Genomic DNA, 25865 nt, shown 5'->3' with positions numbered 1-25865 from the left:
TAGAGGTACAGTTGCGAGCAGTTGACTCGAGGCCAGCCAGTCCACCAACATGTTGGTGTTTTATCTGGCAACAGTGGTAGCTATGAACTTGACCGATATGCAGTCGGCTGTTCAGACAAAACAAACCCATTGATAATTTGGCAATGTGCAGTTCTAACTGGTCTCCAATCAATATCATGCAAGTAAACGTATTATATGTCATACACATGGTAGTTATTTTTATAACCATAGTATTACAACATAGGCATCCAAATAGTGGTGCATTCATTCATGTGTGACACACGGGTATCGGTAGTGATTTATTTGGTTCGACTGATGTCGTGAACCAAACAACCTTTACCAGTTTTCAAGAGATATGCCGTAGAGTTCTCAGCTTCCCCGCAACCTAGCATTATTATCACAAAACTGCCGTCATGCCAGTCATCCCTCACCGTGAACCTCACTTTGCTCGAAGTCTAAATCCGAAGCAGGTGGGAGAATTAAAGGTTCACACCACAGTAAGAGGAACATGGGGAGGGGTGTGTTGGAGTTATAAGGAGGGTGGTGGATGAGGAAGGGAGGGACGAGGTGGGACGTCAGATTAGAGGAGGAGGGGGGAGGGGGCAGGCGGTTGGGTGCGGTATTAAACGTATATGAGATTAAAGATTATCATGTTTGTTTTCACATACGCAACAAATGTTTGTTAAATATTCGAGTGGTAAAGTCGAACGATTACTCTCTATAAATATTTATCATCATGAACGGGATAATTGGTTCCACCTTCATGCCCCTCCCCATACGTGGCGTCACGTGGTGCCTACGTCACAAACCGAGGTGGTGATGGAGCTGCACACTCGAAATACCCGTGTCTTTCAAATGAATGAACGCACCACTATTTGAATGCCAGTGTTGTAATACTAAAGTTTATAAATATCTCTACCATGTGTACGACTCGTTAATCATTATCAATATAATACGTTTACTTGCATGATTTTGATTGGAGACCAGTTAGAACTGCACATTGACAATTTATCTCTGAGTTTGTTTCGCCCGAACAGCCGACTGAATCTCGGTCAAGTTCATAGCTACCACTGTTACCAGATAAAACATCAACACGTTGGTGGACTAGGTGGCCTCGAATCATCAGCTCGCAACTGTACATTGACTGTATCATCCTAGCTTCGATTGGGATAGGCCGGTCCTGCAGTGGACACTCAAACGGCTGATGAAATGAGATTAAATATATATATATATATATATATATATATATATATATATATATATATATATATATATATATATATATATATATATATATATATATATATATATATATATATATATATATATATATATATATATATATATATATATATATATATATATATATATATATATATATATATATATATATATATATATATATATCTATATATCTATATACATCTATATATATATCTATCTATCTATCTATATATATATATATATATATATATATATATAGTGTTTGGAAACTCCCTGTACTGTTGTTTGCAGATGATACTGTGTTGTTGAGTGAAGACGAAGGGGAGCTGCAAGGCTTGGTGGATGAGTTTGAGAGAGTGTGTAAGAAACGGAATCTAAAGGTGAATTTAGGGAAGAGTAAAGTGATGGTCTTTGAGAGAGGTGAAGTCAGTGAATGTACAGCGAGGTTGGATGGTGAGGAATTGGAAAATGTGAGTACGTTTAAGTACCTGGGTAGTGTGATGAGTAAGGATGAAGGTTTGGAGGGTGAAGTGCTTGAAAGGGTACAGCAGGGAAGAAAGGTTGCTGGTTCTTTGAAAGCAGTGATAAGAAACAGGGAAGTGAACATGGAAGTGAAAAAGTTACTACATGACAGTATTGTGATACCAACTCTAACGTACGGAAGTGAAGCTTGGACATTGTTGGAAGGACACAAGTCAAGAGTGAGAGCAGTGGAAATGAGTTATTTAAGAGGAGCCTGTGGAGTCACATGGAGAGACAGGCTGACGAATGAGGATATAAAGGAGCGTTGTCGTGTGGATGTGGATGTGATAGGAAGCGTTATGAGGAACACACTGAGGTGGTTTGGCCATGTGGAGAGGATGGAGGGTGAAAGACTGACGAAGAGAGTGTATGTGAGTGAGGTGGAGGGGGGAAGAGGGAGGGGGAGGCCGAGGATGAGATGGAGGGATGGGGTGGAGAGATATATAAGAGAGGGGTGTGTGAGTTGGGAACAGGGCAGTGAAATGGCGGGGGACAGGGCGACTTGGAGGCGATTTGTTTGTGGCCACCCCAAACGGGATTGAGGCGTCTGGCAATATATATATATATATATATATATATATATATATATATATATATATATATATATATATATATATATATATATATATATATATATATATATATAAGTGGCTGGGGAATGGCTGGGAGACGGAGGGATGTGAGAAGAGAGGAAGAATTTAGTAGGATGGAAGTTGTGGAAGCATGGAAGCAATGAAGAAAGTTAAAATAGGGCAAGCCCCAGGAATTGATGGAGTGTGCTGTGGAATGCTGAAGCAAGAGGGAGAGAGTGTAGAAGAATGGATGTGGAAAATGTGCAGATTGGCCTGGGAGGAAGGTAGACTCCCCGAGGATTGGAAGGCAGGTATAATTATTCCCCTGTACAAGGAAATTATGGGAAAAGAAGTGTTTGGTAATCATATATTTGCATTTGTCTTCTTAGTGTAACAGGATAAGTATATTGTAGGGAACTTATTGACAGAGTTAGGGAAATAACAGAAGAATTAGTTGGAGAAGAACAGGGAGGTTTTAGGAAGCGAGGAGGTTGTGTAGATCAGATATTCATTCATATATCATTTGTGAAAAAGTTTCTAGAGAAGGGAAAGAAGCTGTATGCGGCCATCATGAAATTGGAGAAAGCATATGACAGGGTGGATAGACAAGGAATGTGGAGAGTATTAAGAATATATGAAAGCGGGATGTGTCATGTCTCCATGGTTGTTCAGTATGTATGTGGATGGGGTTATAAAAGAGATACAAGGTAGGGCAGTGGATGTTGAAGTGGCCCTAATGAGAGAGGGCAGTGTTTGGAAACTCCCTGTACTGTTGTTAGCAGATGATACAGTGTTGTTAAGTGAAGACGAAGGAGAGCTGCAAGGCTTGGTGGATGAATTTGTGTGGGTGTTTAATAAACGGAATCTAAAGGTGATTTTAGGAAACAGTAAAGTTATGGTCTTCAAGAGAAGTGAAGTCAGTTAATGTTCATGAGGCTGCATGAGGAGGAAATGGAAAATGTGAGTGCGTTTAAGTACTTGGGTAGTGTGATCAGTAAAGATGGAAGTTTAGAGAGAGAAGTGCTTGAAAGGGTACAGTAATGAAGAAACGTTGCTGGTTCCTTGAAAGCAGTGATAAGAAACACGGAAGTGAACATGGAAGTGAAATAGTTACTACATGCCAGTATTGTGATACCAACTCTAACGTATGGAAGCGAAGGTTGGGCCTTGTTGGAGGGACAGAAGTCAAGAGTGAGACCAGTGGAAATAAGTTATTTGAAAGGTGTATGTGGAGTCACATGGAGAGACAGACTGACAAATGAGCAAGTGGAGAAGCGTTGTGGTATGGATGTGGATGTGATATGAAGCGTTAGGAGAAACACATTGAGATGGTTTGGCCATGCGGAGAGGATGGCGAGTGATAGACTGACGAGGAAAGTGTATGTGAGTGAGGTGCAGGGGAGGAGAGGGAGGGGAAGGCCAAGGATGAGATGGAGGGATGTAGTGGAGACGTATATGAGTGAGAGGGGGGTGTGAGCTGGAAGCAGGGCAGTGAATTTGCGGAGGACAGGGCGACGGCGATTAGCCGGTGGCCACCCCTTACGGGATTAAGGCGTCTGACAATAGACAGAGATACATATTTTTTTTGACACTCATCAGCTCAGTTTGGCTGTTGTGAACATTGCTGCTCCTCAGAATATTTTTCGAGATTTGTGTACTGCTGCAATCATTCTTGCTTCTTCCCCTCGTAAACCGCTTTGCCTTCTAATAATATAATATTATACATTCAGTTTCTGGGTGATATCCCTGTATGATAGACTCTTTACAAAGGCAGATGCTGACATCATTCGATTGTTCATCAGGACATTCCGCAAAGCTGGGTTTGCACTGTGAAATTTCGTCATTAATCACATCTTTAAATCGTGAAATTACGTATTACAGATAGCGGGGTGATGAGAGTAATCACTGGTGAAGGGTGAACTATCTCAACTATGATGCTCGCGCATGAGATTGTGTTGCTTGCTGAAAATGAATAGGGGCTTTGCAGACCACACACACACACACACACACACACACATATATATATATATATATATATATATATATATATATATATATATATATATATATATATATATATATATATTACCTGCTTAGTTGTTTCATGGAGGGAAATGCTGATAAGTGTAAACTGACGGTTGTTGAACAGGTAGACATTAATATTAGGAAGTTTTCAAGCTGAAGGAGTAATCAGTATTCGTATTTCCTCCATATATTTTTACTTAATTTATGTGAGACGCATGTTAGGCAGGAGCTTCTAAGCAATCTCTGTCCACCAAGATCATATTCTTGTCCTCTTAATATTTTCAATTATAGAGTTCCCTAGCGATTACATAGCATTTGCAAGGTTATACGAATTCCTGTAATTAACGAATCAGCAATTACGGTGATGTCTCTTGTAGATGGAGGCGTTATTCAGTTTTATTTTTGCTGCATCCAAACGATTTTTTGCAGCATTAAGGGAGTACCTTAGCAATGAAAGGATTAATGAATAGCTGGCTAATTATTTCCCTGAGTCCTCCACCTCGAAAACTCTGCTAAGCCGAATAAAATCACCCACCCATAGCAAGAAAAAAGACCCTTATATAATATTTATATATCTGTCTATAGCCCGACGCCCTAATCCCGCAAAGGTGGCCGCAGACAAAACGCCTGCAAGTCGCTCTGTCACCCACCATTTGACTGCCCTCCCCCCATCTCACTCTTGCCTCCTCATATACCTCACGACTCCATACCTCCACCCTATTCTCGGTCTCCCCTTCCTCTCTCTACCCCTACTTCACCTACATACACTCTCTTAGTCAGTCTTTCATTCTCCACATGTCCAAACCACCTCTGTGTATTTCTCCTAATTGTCTCAGTCACATCCACATCCACCCCAAAACGTTCTTTCACTTCTTCTTTTGTCAACCTGTCCCTCCATCTCACTCCACATGCTCCTCTCAGGTAACTCATTTCCACTGCTCTCACTCTTGACTTGTTCCCCTCTAGCAAGGTCCACTCCTCGCTTCCATACATCAGGGTAGGGATCACAATAATATCATGCACTGATTTCTTAACTTCCTTACTCACCTCCCTGTTTCTCACCACCGCTTTCAGTGAACCAGCAACCTTTCTTTCCTGATGTACTCTTTCAAGCACTTTATAGCCAAAGCTTCCATCCTTACCCATCACACTACATGAATGCACCCACATTCTCCACATCCTCACCATCCAACCTCATTGTGCATTCCATGACTTCATTCCTCTCAAACACCATAACTTTATTCTTGTTGGCATTAACTTTCAGATTCCTCGTCTTACACACTGTCCCAAATTCATGCACCAAACTTTGCAACTCCCATTCATCTTCACTCAAAAATACTGTCATCAGCAAACAAAAACACCAGAATTTTCCACGCCTCACCCTCATTCATCAAAACAACCTCCACATTCACTGCCCTACGTTGCACCTCCTTTACAACAGGGGCGTAGCGATGGGGGGGGGGGCGGAGGAGACGGCTGCCCCCCCCCCTTTGAGGGTCTATAAATCGTTTGGGGCTTAAAAAAATAATAAATCTTTAAAATTATATATATATATATATATATATATATATATATATATATATATATATATATATATATATATATATATATATACAATAGGCTCGCACAGTGCGCGAGAGATTGGGCGGTGCACGACCTCGCGCACTAGGAATTCGCGTACTAGGAATACATAATCTTATGAGAATAATTACATATGGGCGCTACCCCCTCATACCTGGACATTTTTTGGCCCTTAGAGACATAATAAAGGTCATATGTTTCAGACATTGTACTAAAGCTATAGCTACAATAACAAAAATATGGGTAGTCACCTTAACAACAGTAGACAACAGGCCTGACGACCTTAAATAACAGGGGTTCCGAGGCACGGCAACACTTACAGCACCGCACTCCCCACTGCACCTCCCACCGCACCAACACTTCCCTCCGCAGATTCCTCTTGATCACCTTCCCCAGGAGCACCAAAGTCACTCACTTTGGCCATAAACCCTTCAAAGTCCAATGCTGACACTTCTGACATTGCATCCTCTTCATCCTCAACAGGAACAGGAGCAGACGATGTCGCTGGTTCCGCAATTTCACCAACTTGAGCCTGCTGTGTGTAGCTTGTTATGAGCGTCTCTCTTCTCCTGTTTATTTCTTCCCTGTGCCTGTCTGTGTAGAAATGGAAGAGTTTGTCGATACCAACCAGAAGTTCCTCCGTTCTTAGGTTGCTCACTTCCTGTTCCTTCACCTCTTCCTTGAGCTTATCCACGGCAGCAAGGATCTTGCTAATGTTTGACATATGCAGCTCAGTCCTGCCTTCCATCACACTAGGCTGCTCAACTTGACTCTGTCTGGCGTCGGGCTCTGCGTCAGCCTCGTCTATCCGTTGCAGCACTTCCTCGGGAGGCTGTTCCTCGGTAGCAGTGTGCACTTCTTGTATGTCCACCAATGTAATGTCCTCGCAATCTGGTACAGCTTGTGCTGTCAATGTTGCTGCCTCAGCCTCGGCCAGTGGTTGAATGGCCGTCTCCTGGGTGATGCATATGTGAGGCACGAGCATTTGCCACACATGGTTCACCGTTGCAGGTGTAATCTGGTGCCAGGCTTGTAGGAGAAATTCAACTGCGTCCTTCACCGTAAAGTTATGCCAAAATGCCTCAACAGTCATGGCATCTGTAGCAGGTTGGGATACAGGTGCTGGTGGAGATGAAACGGGAGCAGATGCCTCATCAAGCTCTTCGTCGTGATCTTCTTGTAGGGTATGAAGCTCCTCTTGTGTGTTGGTCTTCCTACATAGGTAGTCATACACTTGCTTACGGTAGAAATGCTTCACTGTGGCGATTAGTTCTTGATCCAGTGGCTGCACTATTGACGTCGTGCAGGGCGGCAGAAACAGAACACGACAATCCTTATGAAGATCTTCAAGGTATGGAGGGTGACTTGGTGCATTATCAAGCACAAGGAGCATCTTAAATGGAATGCCCAGTTCCCGACACTTGGCCCTGGCATCAGGGACACACCGCCTTGTTAACCAGTTTGCCATAATGTTCCCGGTCATCCAACCATTTGTGGACCTGTACCAATACATGCCACTTGCATCCATGTTCGTGAGGTTTTCGTAGCACCTTGGGTGTGAAACTGTGTGTACAACAACTGGCCTCATTTTGTGGCTCCCAGACAGGTTTACAGCGAACATTACCGTCATCTTGCACTTCTGGAGCTGGCGACCAGGGGCTTGTTTCTGTCTTTTAGCGATGTAAGTTGATTTGGGCATGGCCTTGTAATATAACGACGTTTCATCGATGTTGTAGATCTGGTCCTTGGTGCACTGTCCCTCTTCAATAATCTCTCGAAATATCGCAGGATAGTCTCTCGTGGCCAGCTCATCGGCAGAGGCACGTTAACCAGACACTTTCACGTAATGGAGTTCCTTGCGCTTGAGAAAACGGTCCAGCTATCCAACCGATGACCGGAAAGGTTTTTCCACTTTTAAACTGCGAGATGCTACCATGTAAAAGAGCTGGGCTTGGTTCCGAATAAATCTTCCAATCAGTGGAACACCTTCCTTTTATTTCCTCATTATGAAGGTGGCAAGATAGCGCTCCATTAGTATCACAGCATGATTTCCCACCCGTGAATGGCCGTCTAGGTCAGAGGCACCATACGTCTTCACTGCAGCCTTTATGGCTTCACGGTTCTTCCACACAGTTCTCACTGTAGATTCAGCCAGGCCCAGGGTTCTCCCGATAGCAGTGTTTCCTTGACCCTCCTCCTTCATCTTAATGATCTTTAACTTGGTGGGGTGCGTCAGAAGTTTCTTAACTCATGGGGTTGGAGCCATGGTGCGGCGAAGTACAGGCAGCACAAAAAACACCACACGTTGTACACGACAGGTTAGCTGTAGAGAGTGGATCCGCACAGTGCACGAGCCAGGACTGTTATGGCACGCTGCTCCCTTGTACCCCAAGCTACCCAGTAGAATGCCCGGGAATTTCTGCGCATCAACATGACGACACGTGATGTGCTGTGTGAGGGTTGGTCGCGCACTAGTAGAAAATGGCATTTTTGAGCCACTCCTTGCCTCTGCCTAGCGTTCTGTGCAGTAAACTCGCGCATTGAAGGGTTTTTGGTTATGATTTTTGGTCACTCGCGCACAATGCGAATCGCACAAGCGATGAGGCACACTGTGCGAACCTACTGTATATACGGTAGGTAGAGTCCCGGAGGATTGGAAGGCAGGTATAATTATTCCCCTGTACAAAGAAAAAGGGGGAAAAAGAAGTGTGTGGTAATCATAGGGGTACTTGCCTTCTTAGTGTAATAGGAAAGGTATATGGTAGGATACCTATTGACAGAGTTCGGGAAATAACAAAGGAATTAGTTGGAGAAGAACACAGAGGTTTTTAGGAAGGGAAGAGGTTGTGTAGATCAGATATTCATTCTCAGATCTTTACTGGAAAAGTTTCTAGAGAAGGGAGAGAAGTTGTAGGAAGTCTTAATGGATTTGGAGAAAGCAAATGACAGGGTGGATAAACAAGGATTGTGGAAAGTATTAAGAATATTATGGTTTAGATGGGAAGTTGTTGAAGGCCGTGAAGAGTATGTATCAGGACGCTAATGCTGCAGTGCGTGTCGATAATGAACTGAGTGAACTTTTCTATTTGAAAGTTGGATAGAAACAAGAATGTGTCATGTCTTCATCGTTGTTCAATCTGTATATGGATGGGGTTATAAAAGAGATACAAGGTAGGGCAGGGGATGTTGGAATGGCCCTAGTGAAAGAGGGTAGTGTTTGGAAACTCCCTGTACAGTACTGTTCTTTGCAGAAAATACCGTATTGTTAAGTGAAGACGAAGGAGGGCTGCAAGGCTTGGTGGATGAGTTTGGGACAGTGTGTAAGAAACGGAATCTAAAGGTGAATGTAGGGAAGAGTAAAGTGATGATCTTCGAAAGAAGTGATGTCAGTGAATGTACAGTGAGATCGGATGGGGAGGAAATAGAGAATGTGAGAGCGTTAAGTACCTGGGTAGTGTGATAAGTAAGGATGGAAGTTTAGAGGGTGAAGTGCTTAAAAGGGTGCAGTAGGAAAGAAAGGTTGCTGGTTCCTTGAAAGCAGTAATAAGAAACAGGGAAGTAAGCATGGAAGTGAAAAAGCTACTACATGACAGTATTGTGATACTAACTTTAATGTATGGAGGTGATGCTTGGACCTTGTTGGAGGGACAGAAGTCAAGAAAGAGAGCAGTGGTAATGAGTTATTTGAGAGTAGTGTGGAGACACAGATTGACAAATAAGGAAGTGAAGGAGCGATGTAGTGTGGATATGGATGTGATAGGAAGCGTTAGGAGAAACAAAATGAGGTGGTTTGGCCATGAGGAGAGGATGGAAATTGAAAGACTGATGAGGAGAGTGTATGTGAGTGAGGTGGAGAGGGGAGGATGAGGGGGAGGCCAAGGATAAGATGGAGGAATGGAGAGGAGAGGTATATGAGAGAGGGGTGTGTGAACTTGGAGCAGGGCAGTGAAATGGCGGGGGACAGAGCGACATGGAGGCGATTTGTTTGTGGCCACCCCTTGCGGGGTGAAGGAGTCTGGCAATAGATAAATAGATGAGTATATATATATATATATATATATATATATATATATATATATATACATATATCTGTGGTGCAGTGGTAAAGTGTGCATTTTTTGTACACTGAAGAATGAGGGTTCGCGCCCCGCCAGGGCAATAAACTTTGGGAGCGTTCTTCAGGCCATGTACTGCATTGGCGAACACAAGGGGTGCTGTGGTTGAACCAATGTCACATACTATAGTGTATGCTTGCATCCAGTTGGCCCGCGCGGGCCGATTACACTTGGTTCACAGACTACACACACATCCAAAGCCACTCCAACACTACAGTTACACTTACAAGCACTTCTCACCCTACATTCAATCCCTACTAGACAGCCTAGGCCACTTGGTAGAGATACATTGTCTGTATCGTCCCCACTTTACTCTGGATAGGTAGGTCCTGCAGTGGACATACAAACGACTGATGAGATGATCTATATATATATATATATATATATATATATATATATATATATATATATATATATATACTGTATAATGTCTGACTTGGCTTGTATCTCATCTCTGACTGGGGTAAAAATAATTTTGTTTTTTATGGATCTAAGACTCAGTTCTTACACCTATCAACCCGTTAAAATCTTCTGCAGGTATACCCACCAATGTTTAATAATATTCAGCTTAATCCTGCATCATCCTTGAATATGCTTGGGGTTTCATTTACTCGGGACTTATCTTGGAAAGATCATATTACATCTCTTGTAAAATCTGCTTCCAAGAGATTGGGTGTGCTAAGCCGACTCCATTCTTTCTTTACCCCTGCACAATTGTTGACTCTATACAGGGGTTTTATTTGCCCCTGTGTGGAGTACAACTCTCATGTGTGGGGAGGCTCCCCACATACAGCTCTTCTCAATAGGTGGAGTCAAAGGCTTTTCATCTTATTAACTCTCCTCCTCTTACTGACTCCCTTCAACCTCTGTCTCTTCGCCACACTGTTGCATCCTTATTTCTTTTCTATCGCTACTTTAATGGTCACTGCTCCTCTGAATTGTCTGCATGCATTACTCCACCTCTACGACTGGAGCGTAGCACCCATTACCAGCAAACTCACATCCCTTTTCTGTCCAACTCTCTAACGCAAGAGTTAACCGTTACTCGCAGTCCTTCATTTATGCAACAGGTCAACTCTGGAACTGTCTCTCTCTGTCTGAATTTCCTGCTGCCTATGATCTCCAGTCTTTCAAACGCAGGGTGTCCACTGTCCAGGCATCTTGAAATGAATGGATCTTGAATTTGGCTCTCTCTTGTATTTTGTTTTTCTCTTGGAGGGAACTGTTATTGCGGGCTCATGGCCTTTGGTTCCTTCTTCCTCGCATAAAATATATATATATATATATATATATATATATATATATATATATATATATACAGTATATATATATATATATATATATATATATATATATATATATATATATATATATACAGTATATATATTGGAGAGAGAGAGAGAGAGAGAGAATCATGATGAGTCAGTGTCATGGAGACATAATTTTGGATCGCTTGTCAAAGAGAAAAGCAAGAAGACTGAATCTCCTTTTATGAAAATACAGTACTACCATGGCATGCAAAATTGCTGATAGCATAATTATTTAACTAGAACTGGTGATTTTTTTTTTATTTTAACCCACCCCATCCAGACCACTTTTCCACTGCTGACTCCCCCAATCCCGACCATTTTTAGAATGTTTTTTTTTTGGCTCAAACCTCCGCTTTTGTTGAGAAACATCAAAAAATCATAGAGAAATCGCTCACCTGAGATTTAAAATACTCGAAACCGGTAGCAGTACCTTCTCACTTTATTGAGTTTTCTGTCAGGCTGGCTCCAAAGAAAACGAGTTCTGTGGGAGTGTAACCATTCCACACCACTCATAAACAGTATTTATTTATTTATTTGGTATGAATTTATATGTAGTATGAGAGAGTATTGGTTTTCACGCAGTAATATAGGCATTATAAGCATTGTTTCACTCATGAAACACATCAACATATCTGACCTTTTTTGGCGAGATAACCTGATCTTCATTTTTGACTGTTTCTTCCTCTAGCGCTATGTAAAGTTTGTCCTCCACATTGTCATCGATTGGGGAATCACTCTGGCCCTGAATTTCGTACCGTGGCTTGACATGGCTTTACTGGCCAGGTCACTGGTAACAGGTGAATTGCTGAGACAATGGCGTGGTGGGGGGGGAGAGGTCATGCTGGGTAAGGCATTGTCCCTGCCTGGCATCTTGTAGAGGAAGGTGTCCCGTGTATATGTATGAGAAATCACTCACGAAAATTGAAAATTGTGCAAATTAGGGACCTTGCAATAGATTCTCGTTTATGAACGTCAACGGGATTGGCAGTGACAAAACGTGTGGACGTTAATTCACGTTGACGGGACGCCGAGGGTTAATAGCAGTTATAGAGTACCAGTGTGAATGACACTACCTTGATTTGTCTCAGTTCAACAGTATCTTATGTTTTTGTTAATCAGTATCTCTTTCTAATTAATCAGGACTATGATTTCTTAAGCAATATATTTGTTCAAAGTATGAAAACGATCAGCTTGAATGAGTGCTAGAGCTTTTATTACCTGTGATTAAAGTAGAAACCAGGTGTGTCTATATATATATATATATATATATATATATATATATATATATATATAGTTTTAAAATATTCATTTTCTTAACAGTTTAAAAAAGCAGACAAGTCTTAGTAATTTAGCATATTTTAAAGGCTTACCCTTTTAGTTTAACCAAGTGGGTAAAATTTCAATGCATGGCACATTTATGATAATAGATGATGTACAGGCTATGGAAGTGGTTCTTAAAATGTTGCATGATACTTGAGTCGTGAGGTACCAAGAGATTTGTGAATATTGGAAATTACATTGCTTTCCTCTAGAACACAATAAAATGTTTTTGTTATCACCGTTTGTCAGATTGATTTTGACATTTCCAGGCTCCATCTAACTTAGTTAAGATTATTATGTTCTCATAGGCGGGGAAAGTGCACATGAGGCTTCCAGATGCATTATTGTTCTTTTATTCCATAAAGGTCATTAACCCGAGGCGTCTCGTCGACGTATGGGTACATCGCTCAATTGCAAGGTTTATAATTTGCACAATTTTCAAATCTCGCACTTGATTTTTGGTACGTAGGGTCAGGAGACCTTCCCCTACCTGCCACCAGGCAGGGACACTCGGTGACCCTGCACGACCCACACTCACCCTCGCCTCGGTCACTCACCTGTTAGCAGTGACCCAGATCAGACATGGCGTGCAGAGGTCTCTCAGAAGAGCAAATTCAAGCTGCCCTGGACGCCTTCACAGGCAACAGTGATTCGCCCCTCGATGTCGAGGTGGCAGACAAGGATAATGTACAACCAGAAGAGGAGGAAAGTAGCAGCAGTGATGAGGTGGTCCCATCCCCAAGGAAGCGGCACTACGTCATATATCGTGCCACTAGAGAGGGCCAGCCTGCACCAAAACATCGTGCAATTACCTCTCTGTAGTCCCTACGTGTTGTGGAGCCTGAAACCGAGTACGAGGACGAGGACAGAGCCGTGGGACATGCTGCCACGTGGTACAGCAGCGAGATCATCACTCATAGCTGTCCTGAGCAGACAGCACTTTGTTCTATCAGGTATGGGCCTAGTGTTTTTTTGGGGAAGGGCGGAAGTGGCGTGGAGGGAGTGGGAAGTGAAATTGAAAGTGTAGCAGCGGTAATCGAAAGGGAGTGGCAGGAGTGAGTCATTGCTCTCACGTGATGGTGCGAGGGAAGGGAGCGTATCACGTGGGACGGTGGGGGTGCGTGGTGAATCACGTGGTGTGGTGATGGAGTGGGGAGGTGAGGAGGAGCCCCTCTCAAGCATGTTTTATGCTCCCCAATATTCCAAGACTTCCTCCCCGCAGCCCCCTGATGTTCCCCAATACCATAAGGGTAAGGAAAAGGGGAAGGGCAAAGGCCGAGGGAAGAGGAGTGCGAATGAGGAAGCCCTCTGCACTCCTCCTCCCCAACCTCCCCCACCAGCATCTCCTCCCCATCCCAATGCTCAGTGTAATTATAAGCCCCCGTAAATATGTGAATAGTTGTACAAAGTGGAAACAGGTGTAATGTAAGTGGAAAATTATTATATAAGTGCATAAATATATTTTAAGTCGAAACATTCCTAGCGAGTGTATAAAGATGCAATATTCTGACGCTCAGTGTAATAAATAAGGCCCGTAAATATGTAAATAGTAGTATAAAGTGGAAACGGGTGTAATGTAAGTGGGGAAGTATACTGGCAGTGAAGAAATAAAATATAAGTTGAAACACGAGTGGTAGCGAGTGTGCTTGATACATGAGTATGCGCTAGCATTTCGCTAAATATCCTCGTAAGGTGAAAACATTTACATTGGTTGAAAAATGGTATAATGTCATGGAACAAATAATATGAAAGTAGAAAAAAACGTAATGTGTGTTGAAAGAAAAGTCATAGCGAGTGCGCTGAGTAGGCAAATATGGGCAATCATTATGCTAAATATCATCGTAATGAATGTAAACAGCTGAAAACATTTACATAAAGTCAAAAATGGTAAAATGTCATTGAAAAAGTATTATGCAAGTAGAAAAAATGCTATTTTTCCTGAAACAAGAAACTTAGCAACTACCGTGTAACCAAAGTGACCAAACTCACTATGCTCGTGCAACGGAACAATGCTTATTTTTCCTATATATCTCATTGAAAACCATTATATTGTTGTTGTGATTGTTTATTAGATCCAAATCAATAAATGTAGAAGTGTTCTTTGTTGTTTCTCACAAAATTACCTACCATAGAAAACGTGAGAGCCTGACAAATCAGTGACAGAATATGATACCTGACGTGGGGAGGCTCACCTGTTCTGACCACTTATGGACCCCGGTAAGCCCTTTCTTAGTGATTTTCCTTTGTTTCTCAACAAAAGCGGATGTTTGAGCCAAAACAAAATTTTCCCCAAAATAGCTCGGGATTGGGGGGTATCAAAAGGGGGAAATAAGTCGGGACGTGACGGGTTAAAAAAGTTTCTTTTCTCAGCCAAAATAATTTTCTTGCTCTATTTTTCGTCATTTCAACTATAATGAGTTATCACCTACATGTTCCAGTACATACCTTAATAGACCTCAGAAAGCCCCTGAAAGAACTTCATTTTCAAAAATTTTCCTGGGGGGGCTCACAGCACCCCCCCCGAAGACCCCCTAGCTGCAGAGGCTCACTACAATCGCCTCCCACCACCTTATCAAGAAGCTATACACATCTCCCGCCCCCCCTTTGTGAACTTTCTGGCTATGCCCCTGCTTTACGACCCCATCCATGAATATATTAAACAGCGATGGAGACATCACACATCCCTGTTTCAGTCCCACATTTAGATCAAAGAACTTAGCTCACCATCCACTCGCACCGTAGCCCTATCTTCCTTGTTCTCACTCATCATAGCACTCAGCAATTTCCCCTCCACTCCATATACAGTACTGTATTCTAAATACCTTCCACATACCTTGCCTATTTACTCCTTCATATGCTTTCTCCAAGTTCCTGAAAGCAGCATACACTTTCTTTCCCTTCTCTAGATACTTCTCCACTGAACGTCTTAGAACAAATATCTGATCTGCACCCCCTTTTCCCTTCCTAAATCCTCCTTGTTCTTCTCCAACTAGCTCCTCTGTTATAAGCCTAATCCTAGCAATAAGTATCATACCATATATTTTTCCAGTAACACTAACCCCTATGGTTACCACATACTTCTCTCTCCCTTTTTCCTTTGTATAAAAAAAAACAATTATACCTGATTTCCAGTCCTCTGGAACCATTTCCTCTTCCCAAGCCAATCTACACAACTTCCATATCCACCTCACAACAATCTCACCCCCATTTTTCAGCATTGCACCACACACTCCATCAATTCCTGGGGCCTTTCCCATCTTGATCTTCTTCATTGCTTCAACTACTTCCACCCTACTGATCTCTTCCTCCCTCCTCTCATCTCTTCTTCTCCCAGCAATTCCCCAGCCACATACACTCGCACTGCTCTCACTCTCTACATTCAACAAATCCTCAAAGTGCTCCTTCCATCTCCTCATTTTCTCTCTCTTCTCCACCAACAATCTATTACTGTGTTCCCATCTTTTACTACCCTGCTATTTCCCCTTTCACACTGTCTTACTTTCTTTACCTTCTTCCAAAACAATATCTTGCTCTCCCTCCATTTCACATTCAGATTCCTCCCAAACTCTTCATCAACTCTCTTCTTACTCTTCTTCACCAATCTCTTCACCTCCCGTCTCCTGCTCACATATACCTCTCTCTTCTCTCTCTCATCTTCTCCCCTACCTGTACTAGCTAACCAGTCATTACATGGCTTCTTTTGTTCCACAGCTCGTTTCACCTCATCACTCCACCATGCTGTCCCTTCCACACCCCTGCATCTCCTCCTCACTCCACAGACCACCTCGCACGCTGTCTCTCTCTCTTCCGTGAATATCTTGCATACTTCTTCCACCCCTTCTATCTGCTCTAACTCATACCTTTCCAATCTTTCTTCCACTGTGCTCATATACTCTGCCATTTTCTCACTCTCTTGCAACTTCTCCACTCTTTTCACAGGATCTGTTTTCTCCTGTCTTCCCCTTCGTCTCTTCACCCATTTCCTTTGCAGTCTTAGTTTAGCCATCACTAAGTGATGGTCCGAGATTCCATTCCCCCACCCTCTCCACACTCTTGCATCCAACACTTGTCTTCTCATTCACTCATCCACACACACGTAATCTATCACTGCCTTTCGTTCAACAAGTACAACGTCCATCATCCTCATAACTCTCCATCTATACCTGTGGATCATCTTATTATCTATATCTGTCTACTCTCTATTAATCTATCTATTAATTTATCTGTCTGTCTATCTATCTATCTATCTATAATTACCCGGTATTTAGTTTAGTGACCGCAGGAGAAACATTTTCTCCACATTATGACAAACGCAGTACCGTTACGGCGTATTAAAAATGGATAGACGATAGATACAGAGTCAGATAATTATACGAACATAAATAAACAGATAAGCAGATATGGTATAGTAGCTTTATAGCACTTCTTCCTTAGCGTTTTATTTTGCTTATACACCTTAACACACTCCTGTCCGTAGTTTGAGGTGTATCGTTGTGTTATCGACATAGTTAACACCACTAGCATACAAGAGGATATTAAGCTGTAAGGGAGAGAATAAATGGCAAAGGAAGAGATGCTGTGAGATCACCAAAGCCACCTGAAGTCCGAGAGGCAGCCTATCCTTGGAAAGTCCGAGGGGCACCGCAGTGACAGGCATCTCAGTGGTGTTGAAGATGCAGGTGTGGCCGAAGTCGAGCATGTTGGGCACGAACTCGTGGTGGAGGAAGGCCAGCTGTGGTAGTGTTGGCAGCAGCAGCACCCCAGTCTTTCCCAGAGTGCCCTGTTAAAACCAAATATATCGGAGTCACACCGCAGCAACAGCACCCCAATATCACCAAGCTTTCCACATTAGAAGTACCGTACTTCTATCGACACCACGTCCCAGCAGAAGCGACCCAATCTCATTTAGCCCATCTCCTGAGAACCACATTGTATAAACCATCACCATACCCTAGCAGCAGCACCCCAGCACACCTAGCCTACCATATCTGAAGCACATATATCCACACAGTATCCCATCAGCAGCAACCCAGTCTCACCCAGCCTTCCGTGTCAGGACAGCCTATAATTTCGGCAAAGTAACAGCATTATCCAGTCTCACCCCCTGTTAGAACCATATATTTCTACAATACATCATCCTCGCCCAGTCTATCCTGTCAGAATCATAGAACCATAACCTATATTTCAGCGCAATATACCAGGTTCATATATATTACCTCCACCATTGAAAGAACCACATGTTTCCACACAATACCAGTCTCATCCAGTTTTTCCTTTCAGAATCACAACAGAATGGCAGTTTTTATTATGTGCGCCACCACCATGCACATTTCCTCTACCCATTTCAATCATTCATCAGTTCTTTGCAAACTCAGCGTTGATGTTTTCCTCAGTTACAGATTCATTTATCGTATTTGTCTACCATTTCTTGATCTTCCATGATACTGTCTATCCTAAAACTAAGTCAAACTGTATATACAATTTTCTGATGAGTATTCATAATCGTAATCTTACAACCATACCATCTCCAAGGATACTTTCCTTTAGATTTCCCAACTCCATATCTTTCATGATTTTATATTTTCTGTCCTACACACACACACATCCTAAGCACTCAATAACAGTCCACTTCCTATACTTCTCAGGTTTGATTTTTCATACGCTATGCCAAGGACTTACACCCATACCTTAATGACAGCACTAATACACTCATGTTCTGCTTCCACCTTCCATTGTAGACTTCTCTTGGATGCAAGGATTTTCTTGCACTTTATTTCTTTGGGTCTCTCTGCTCTGAACCTCCTTTACTTAAGCATCTGAATTTTTCCATCTCATGCAGTCCCTCCTTGTGGGGGACTTGTGAAGCTACCTACCGCTAGAGGCCACCACCATTAACAGCTTGTCTGCCCCTAGTATGTGTTAAATTACCATGTTTTTTTTCTCCATTGATGTGATACCCTGTGTAGGAAAAGACCATCATACACTATTGAAACATAAAAAAAAATAAAACGTAACAAAAATATAACAGGGGAGAATACATTGCTCTCGTTGTCTTATTTCCCCCAAAACGATGCCCGAATTTTACAAACCTGGTACTTTTATATTTCTTTTCGTCGTTTTTAATGAAGCTGCTACAAATCTGAGTTAATTATTACTAAAGGTGCACCGGAACTTGATTCCGGCCAGAACCTCAATTTTTATGAAGTTCCGGTTCCGGCCGGAACTATCATAAAGTAACCGGCCGGAACCGGAACTTTTACTAAACATCGAAGCACTTATCATACTGCTTATATTTCTAAGCTCTAACTTCTTGGATTTCTTTCTAGCCCTGATATTTCGTAACTCCTCATATATTATTTTATTAAGAAAATATGCAATGGTTAATAATATACTGTAGTTATATTCTAAGAACATTTATTGGAAAACATGCAAGACAAATATTAACCAAAATTGTAACTGATGTGAATTAAGATTTATTCTTCTGTTTATCAACCAGAGGTAATATAGGTGCATAAAAGAAAAGTTCCTTCTCTTCATTAATATGCTGAAACTGAAAGGTGAGTCGGTGACTGTGCTGAACTGTGCGCATTCATCTGCTAGAATCTGTGAGTTGGAAGCGAGGAAGATTATGATGGAGAAATAGGAGTTGTTCTTCCGTTCAAGATAGTTGGCGAGAACATTTCTCCTCGTATAAATTGCCAGCTTCTGAAAATAGCCTTTCAGAGTAGACTGAAGGAGCAGGACAGGATAAATACTTTCTGGCAACTCTGGATAATATTGGAAAAAGTAATGCAGAATCCTTTCACAATTTCATTAGGTCCTGATCCTTTTCAGCTGTTGCACTATTAGGATACTTGTCAATTTCATTAGCTATTTCAGTTAAACTTGCCGCAGTCTCTTTACTATGTTGCCGTTTCATCAACCGATTTTTCTACCTGTACAATTTTCCTGCATATTGTCCTCCTTCTCATCTTCACTATAGCAGCTCAGGAAGTCACGGTGAATTTCCTCTTGTAAGGTGTACATTGGTTTTGGTAGAGATTCAGTACTGTTTTGGTGATCATCAGTATCCTCGGTGTCGTCAGGCATGTTGATAGATATGCTGGACTCTTCATTGCTCTCACTACCCTTGCTACATTTCTCAAGACTGCTTCGAATTTCATCTAACAGCCATGATTTTACTTGCTCCTTCTTATCTTTCATGAACATCAGCTTATATCTGGGATCCAAGAAAGTAGTCAATGCATAGCTTCTTTCATTCGGAATGTCTAGCCCATCTGAAGCAGATAGCAGACGATTCTTTAGAGCACTAAGCAGTTTCCTTCTAGTAGTTATGATCCCTGCATCGCTTGCAGATTTCAATAAGTATCTTTTGAGGGCAAGTACTTGGGGAATTACATCACCAAGGGTTGAATACTCAGAGCTAACTTGCTTTGTAATTTCATAGAAGGGTTGAAGCACGCGAATGAGTTTCTCCACAGTATCCCACTCATTAACACTTATTGATGGAAGGTCATGTTCAGCAGTGTACAGCAAAATTTTTCCTTCAGTGTGAATGCTCGTTCTAGCATAAGGTCTGAGCTGTTCCAGCGTGTACTCGCATCCTACACAGGGAATAGTGGTGTTTTGATTCCCTTCCCAGATTGAATTTATTAAAGCTCATTGTGGGGTACACTGGAGTGACTGAAGTGGTAGCTGATACGGTACACCTTTGCACAGATATCGCTGACTGTTTTGTGGCTGAAAATTGCGTCTTTCACAACAAGATTAAGAAGGTGAAGAAAACAATGTACTTTCTATTGCTGCCAGGCTTGTACCTAATGCCATATTTGCAGCTCCATCAAGAACTAAGATATGTTGCCTCTCATCATTAATTCCCCACTGTCATCATTGAATGACTCATACATTCAATATTTTCTCTAGTGTGAGAGCCAGGAAAGTGCTTAGTAAAAAGAACAGCATTCTGTCGTTTGTATTCAGTGTTGATCCAGTGACATGTTCGTGATATGAATGAATCTACAGAGTGGGGTGAAGTCCAAATACAGGTTTGTGACTGATAGGTGAGGAGCATTTTCTGGGTCTACTTCAGTTGCAATTTGTGATTTCACGTCCTCATATGCTTTAGGAAGCATTACCTCTGCAAAGTACTTTCGACTGGGAATCATATTTCGGATGAAGATGGGCAAGAGGCTCAATGAAGCCTTGATCTTCAACAATGGTGAATGGCTGGTTGTCAATGGCAATCGTTGTCATCACTTTTTGATGAATAGACGGAACACGTTGGTCTTTGATATCCCATATCTTTTTCTTACTAAAACTCTCTTCCAGATACATTTGGCGTTCCATAGATGTAAGTTTTCTTTGCTTGGGGGGTTGCTGAGAATCAGATGACGTACTCTCTTGCCTTGCTGTGTCTGTTGTGGCCTTCTTGTTATTTTCATTAGGAAGCTTTGCTTGCAGGTGCTTATGTCTCGGGGTAGTACCAAAAGGCTTAGGGGAACCACTTGGCCACCTCTTAATGCCCTTGCGACACAGCTGACACTCTGCTATCTCATCAGCTTGGTCGGCAACCATATATTACTTCCACATTAACGACATGGTAAGCATGGCTGGATATCTGCAAAAAAAAAATAAATAAATAAATAAATAAAAAACATTCTCAGTAATAATGATTAGTCCAACAGAGCAGAGAAAAATGTTACTTATAATTAGGTAATATATATATATATATATATATATATATATATATATATATATATATATATATATATATATATATATATATAAACCTTATGAACCTGGCCTAAGAATAATTCTAAAGAATGATTGTGCTAATATAATATTGAAGTTTATCGCAGAATCATTTTTTTGAATTTTCAATATAATTATATGACTGTCTACTTTGTTTCATAGGCCAAATAGGATTTATATTTTGAAAATAAATGACATATATTTAAAAAATTTACTAATAAAGTATGATTAATGACATTTAGCTTTTATACATCTAATGTATTTTAATCATATGCATAAACAGTTAAAGTAGTTTAAAATCTAATCAGTGTCACTCATGCTATACCGGTATTGCCATAACGATTGGTTAAGAAAGGCTAAACGAAAAATATTATGTACGACTGGTCATCTGGTCTTTAATGAATACAGTATTATATGCTTTTTTTTTTCTTATACTGTACTGTTTGTACTACACAAAAGTACATTAAACTAACAACCACATTATTCTATTCCTCTGCATGCATCTACAAACTGTACACAATGGACAATAGACATACCTGCTTACATCTGTCCCAGCTGCTATTCACCAGTCAACTGAATGTGTGGAACTGAAGAGTGGAGACTGAGGCAGGCTCAGCTGAATGACTCAACCCGTACTGGACGCGTCAGTTGCTGACGCGTCCAGTACGAGTTGACCATGAATGAAGGGTTTGTGACAGGGGTGAGGAAGAGTCCTCTTGGCCTGATAATACAAATTAATTGATAAATAAACAAAAAAATCTCTCTCTCTCTCTCTCTCTCTCTCTCTCTATTAGAGTACTGAGTATTTAATCACACAATTTCTAGTCCCGGTTCCAGCCGGAACTTGATATACTGGTTCCGGTGCATCCCTAATTATTACCTCCTGAAATATTGCTGTATATATACTGTAGTTTTAGCCAAGCACTTGTTTTGTTGTGTTAGTCTTTCTTTGGATGGAAATTTAAGGATGATATATTAAATTATTTTACATCAGTCATCCGAGCTCACAGTCCCCGTTCCAAGATTTGATATGACATATCTGAAAGTGGTGGTAGCGTGTTTTGTAAGTCATGATCAGATCTTGGAACAGCGACAGTCTCTGAGCTCGGGTGGATGATGTGGAATAATTTAATACATCATCATTAAATTTCCGCCAAAAGAGAGACTGACACAAACCTATCAAGTGCTTGGGTAAAACTACGACATAAATCGAACATTTCAGGAGGCAATATTTAACTCAGCTTTGGCGAAACGTCGTTAAAAACGGTGATAAAAATATGTGCCTTTTTTTTTTCAAAATTAGGGCTTAGTTTTCGGGAAAATAAAACAACGAGAGCAATGTATTCCCATCTGTCATATATTTGTTACGAAGCTTTTTCAATACTTCTTTAGCGAATGATGGTAGGCCTACAGTACCACACAGATTCCCACATCAACAGAAAAAAATCTCGATAACTGAACACGCTATGGACGGAGAAGCTGTTAACAGTAAGAAACATTTGGTGGCACATGATTTCTATAAGTCCCTCATTGATTAGCATAAAAAAAAAAAAAAACTGAGTCTCGTTCTCTCTTAATAACAACGGTTGCACTCTTATCCTAATACACTCTCAGATGTCGCCAACAATCATTTGTCATACAGTTATCCACTACACAAAGTTGCATTCATTATTTGCGAGAAACGCGTTTGTATGTAATAAGAGTAACGCGCAGCCCACCTCACCATTTACCAACTTCATTACCGTTTCAGGAGCTATAATTCTACGTATACTAATACTGAATCTGACTTGCCAAATGCATACACTAACACGAAAGATCGTAATTACTTTTAACAGAGTGCTACCCAAACCACACATACAATACATACAGTGCTACTTTCCAAAATCCGTCCCTGCCCTAAAGAGGAGTATTTAGGGGACACTGCTTTTAAGTCCCGAGATATCGTTTGAGAGGCTGTGGCGGATTACGGTACAATGGCTGTTGTGAATGTTGTATACGGTATATGACAGAGTTTTAGGTAAGACAGTAGCATGAAAAATCAGTCAATAGTAAACAATTCCGATAAATGAATCTGCAACCAAGGAAAACATCGACGTTGAGGCAGCAAAGAATTGGCGAATATTTCTTATTTCTCTCTTCAGTCACGCTGTCCTTTTATGGTTTCGGCTTAGCGAAGAAAAAAAATATGGCATCAGCCTGACTTTCCATGAATAAGAACTACTGGCTAATCCAAACCTGACAAAGGAACATCGCTCATACATAATATCACTGAATACAGTTTAACTTCTTAACTGGGCAAAAACCTGAAACAAGCTAAACAGGTTCCTTAATTCGTGCTAACTTACCATCAGGAACTCTTGCATTGGCTTCCAGTAGTGCGGCGAGTCTTGAGGGTCCTCATTCACTGCCAGCAGCTTTTGGAATGTGGCCATCATCAAGAGGGGGAAGGTGAAGCGTCCTCTCCCACACAACCACCGCAGCCCTTCTGCCAGCAGACTCACTCTCCCCTGTCAAGTGGAATAGAGCTTATTCTCCCAGCTCAAATTAGTTTTTTTTTTTTTTTTTTTTTCAAGTGGAGGACTCTCTCTCTCTCTCTCTCTCTCTCTCTCTCTCTCTCTCTCTCTCTCTCTCTCTCTCTCTCGTGTTTTGTGTTAAACCCGATTTAAAAGATCTGGTGATGTGATGTTCAAATTTGTCCGAGTCATGTGCTGTTCCTAGTTAGATTCATAAAAAAGTATTTCAGGGTTTTTCGATCATATGTGCTACTCGGGTAGGTATTTCAAGGTTTTTCAATCATGCAACGCCACCTAGTGACATCCACTCGAAATTTTCACTTAAATGACCCTGGCTGTTATATTTTAGCCCCGACCGCTAGCCATCGTACAGGATAATACGAGAATACATGCCGTACTTACCTTTGTTTGATCTTTTAATTTCAAAAATGAGAGGAAAAGGCCAAAACTAGTTTCATTTTCTCTAACTACGTGCAGGTTGTGTTCTCAGCAAATTTGTTGGCTTATCAAAAAGGATATTGTTATTTACACTATCTGTCCTCATTCTTACCGTACTCACTGAGCATGTTGATTATCGTTTTAGAGGAATTTGTATGCAAAATAGTTACTAAATTCTTTCCTAATGTAATGATTTTTTTCTACCATATTCCTGGAACTGCCATGTGTGTGGCCTGAAAAGACACTAAATTTTGTTTTGTGTTATAAACCGCAATAAGGTAACAGCAAATTCCATTATTCATTGTGTTATGTATTTATTTTTGATGGCCACATTGTAACGGTCAGTTACGTTTCAACTTTAATAACTATTTATGGCAAAAAAGAAACTCAATCCCATCATGGTTTAGGGAGCCAGGACTGGTAAAGACAAACGCACTTACAATCAGTTCCCTGCCGTATTCCAGATTTTGATTAGCAGGAAGGACATGGAGGCTATAATCTTCCTTCGTCTCTTGTTCTGACTTTACAAATATATCATATTTGTGAGACGAAAGTTATTGCAGGCTATAACTGTTTTCGCAGGACGATCAAGGAATGGAGTCCAAAATCTTCGTTTGTCTAGTTCTTCCTGTAAAAGCATATCACAGTTACGACAGGGGATCGATCGCAATTATTTTTGCGAATCCCACTCCAGGCTAGGATACCGTACGTAGAACATTTTGATGGTATACTCTCTTCATTTTAGCTTGGGCTAAAATTACTTTTCTCCATTTTGAATGCTGAGGTATAACAGATTAACACTAGAGGATACCTGTAGTTTGGTTTATGAAGTTTTTTTTTTATGCATTTAATTTGTTTTTTCTTCCTCTGTTCATCAAAAAAGAAAGTCACGAAGAGGTGGCATGGGAAGGGTACAGAGTCGGAACCCTGCCTCATTCTGCCACTGAGTTACATATAAACCTGTATTATGGCGAAAATCTCAACGTTATAGTGAACGAAATTTGGCATGTAGGATATGAGGGCTGAATATTATGAAGTGTCCGATATCCTTACCTTTCTGTTGGTCATGTCAACAGTCATGGGGGGTTGGCCTCTGTAGTCATCTCTCAGCTTGTTATTCCACATAAGGGTGGCGATGCTCATGTCACGCGGCCACTCTAGCTGCCACCACACCCACATGCAACAAATCAGATGCCAAGAGTACAAGAGATCCTAACCAGTTATAACTAGAGACATGCACCCATAGCAGGTAATATAAATAATTTAGATTTTTTGAAATTATAAAGTATTCTAGCCAACTTTTAAGCAAAGAACGATTTTACGAGAAGCATATTTCTGTAGCGGTCTTAAGATATCATTCATAATTCAATTTTATAATACTTGATAGGGTACAACAAGGAAGAAAGGTTGCTGGTTCATTGAATGCAGTGATAAGAAACAGGGAAGTGATCATGGAAGTGAAAAAGTTACTGTATGACAGTATTGTGATACCAA

General features: G+C 41.2%; 1 protein-coding gene across 1 annotated transcript in view; it reads right to left on the bottom strand.

The window, feature by feature from the left end:
• Positions 1–25865, bottom strand: part of LOC145401269 (fatty-acid amide hydrolase 2-A-like) — a 232849-nt gene that overhangs the window by 11605 nt on the left and 195379 nt on the right. The window contains exons 11-13 of the mRNA XM_080273598.1: positions 25425–25532; positions 23766–23927; positions 17267–17449 (exon numbers count right to left, since the gene is read on the bottom strand). Of these exons, the coding sequence (XP_080129724.1) occupies positions 17267–17449; positions 23766–23927; positions 25425–25532 (453 nt within the window). The remainder of the gene's footprint in view (positions 1–17266; positions 17450–23765; positions 23928–25424; positions 25533–25865) is intronic.

The sequence above is a fragment of the Coenobita brevimanus genome, chromosome 55 (assembly GCF_032717465.1).
Source record: "Coenobita brevimanus isolate Jiangsu-jjx chromosome 55, ASM3271746v2, whole genome shotgun sequence".
Taxonomy (NCBI): domain Eukaryota; kingdom Metazoa; phylum Arthropoda; class Malacostraca; order Decapoda; family Coenobitidae; genus Coenobita; species Coenobita brevimanus.
This window is presented reverse-complemented; position numbering and strand designations above follow the sequence as displayed.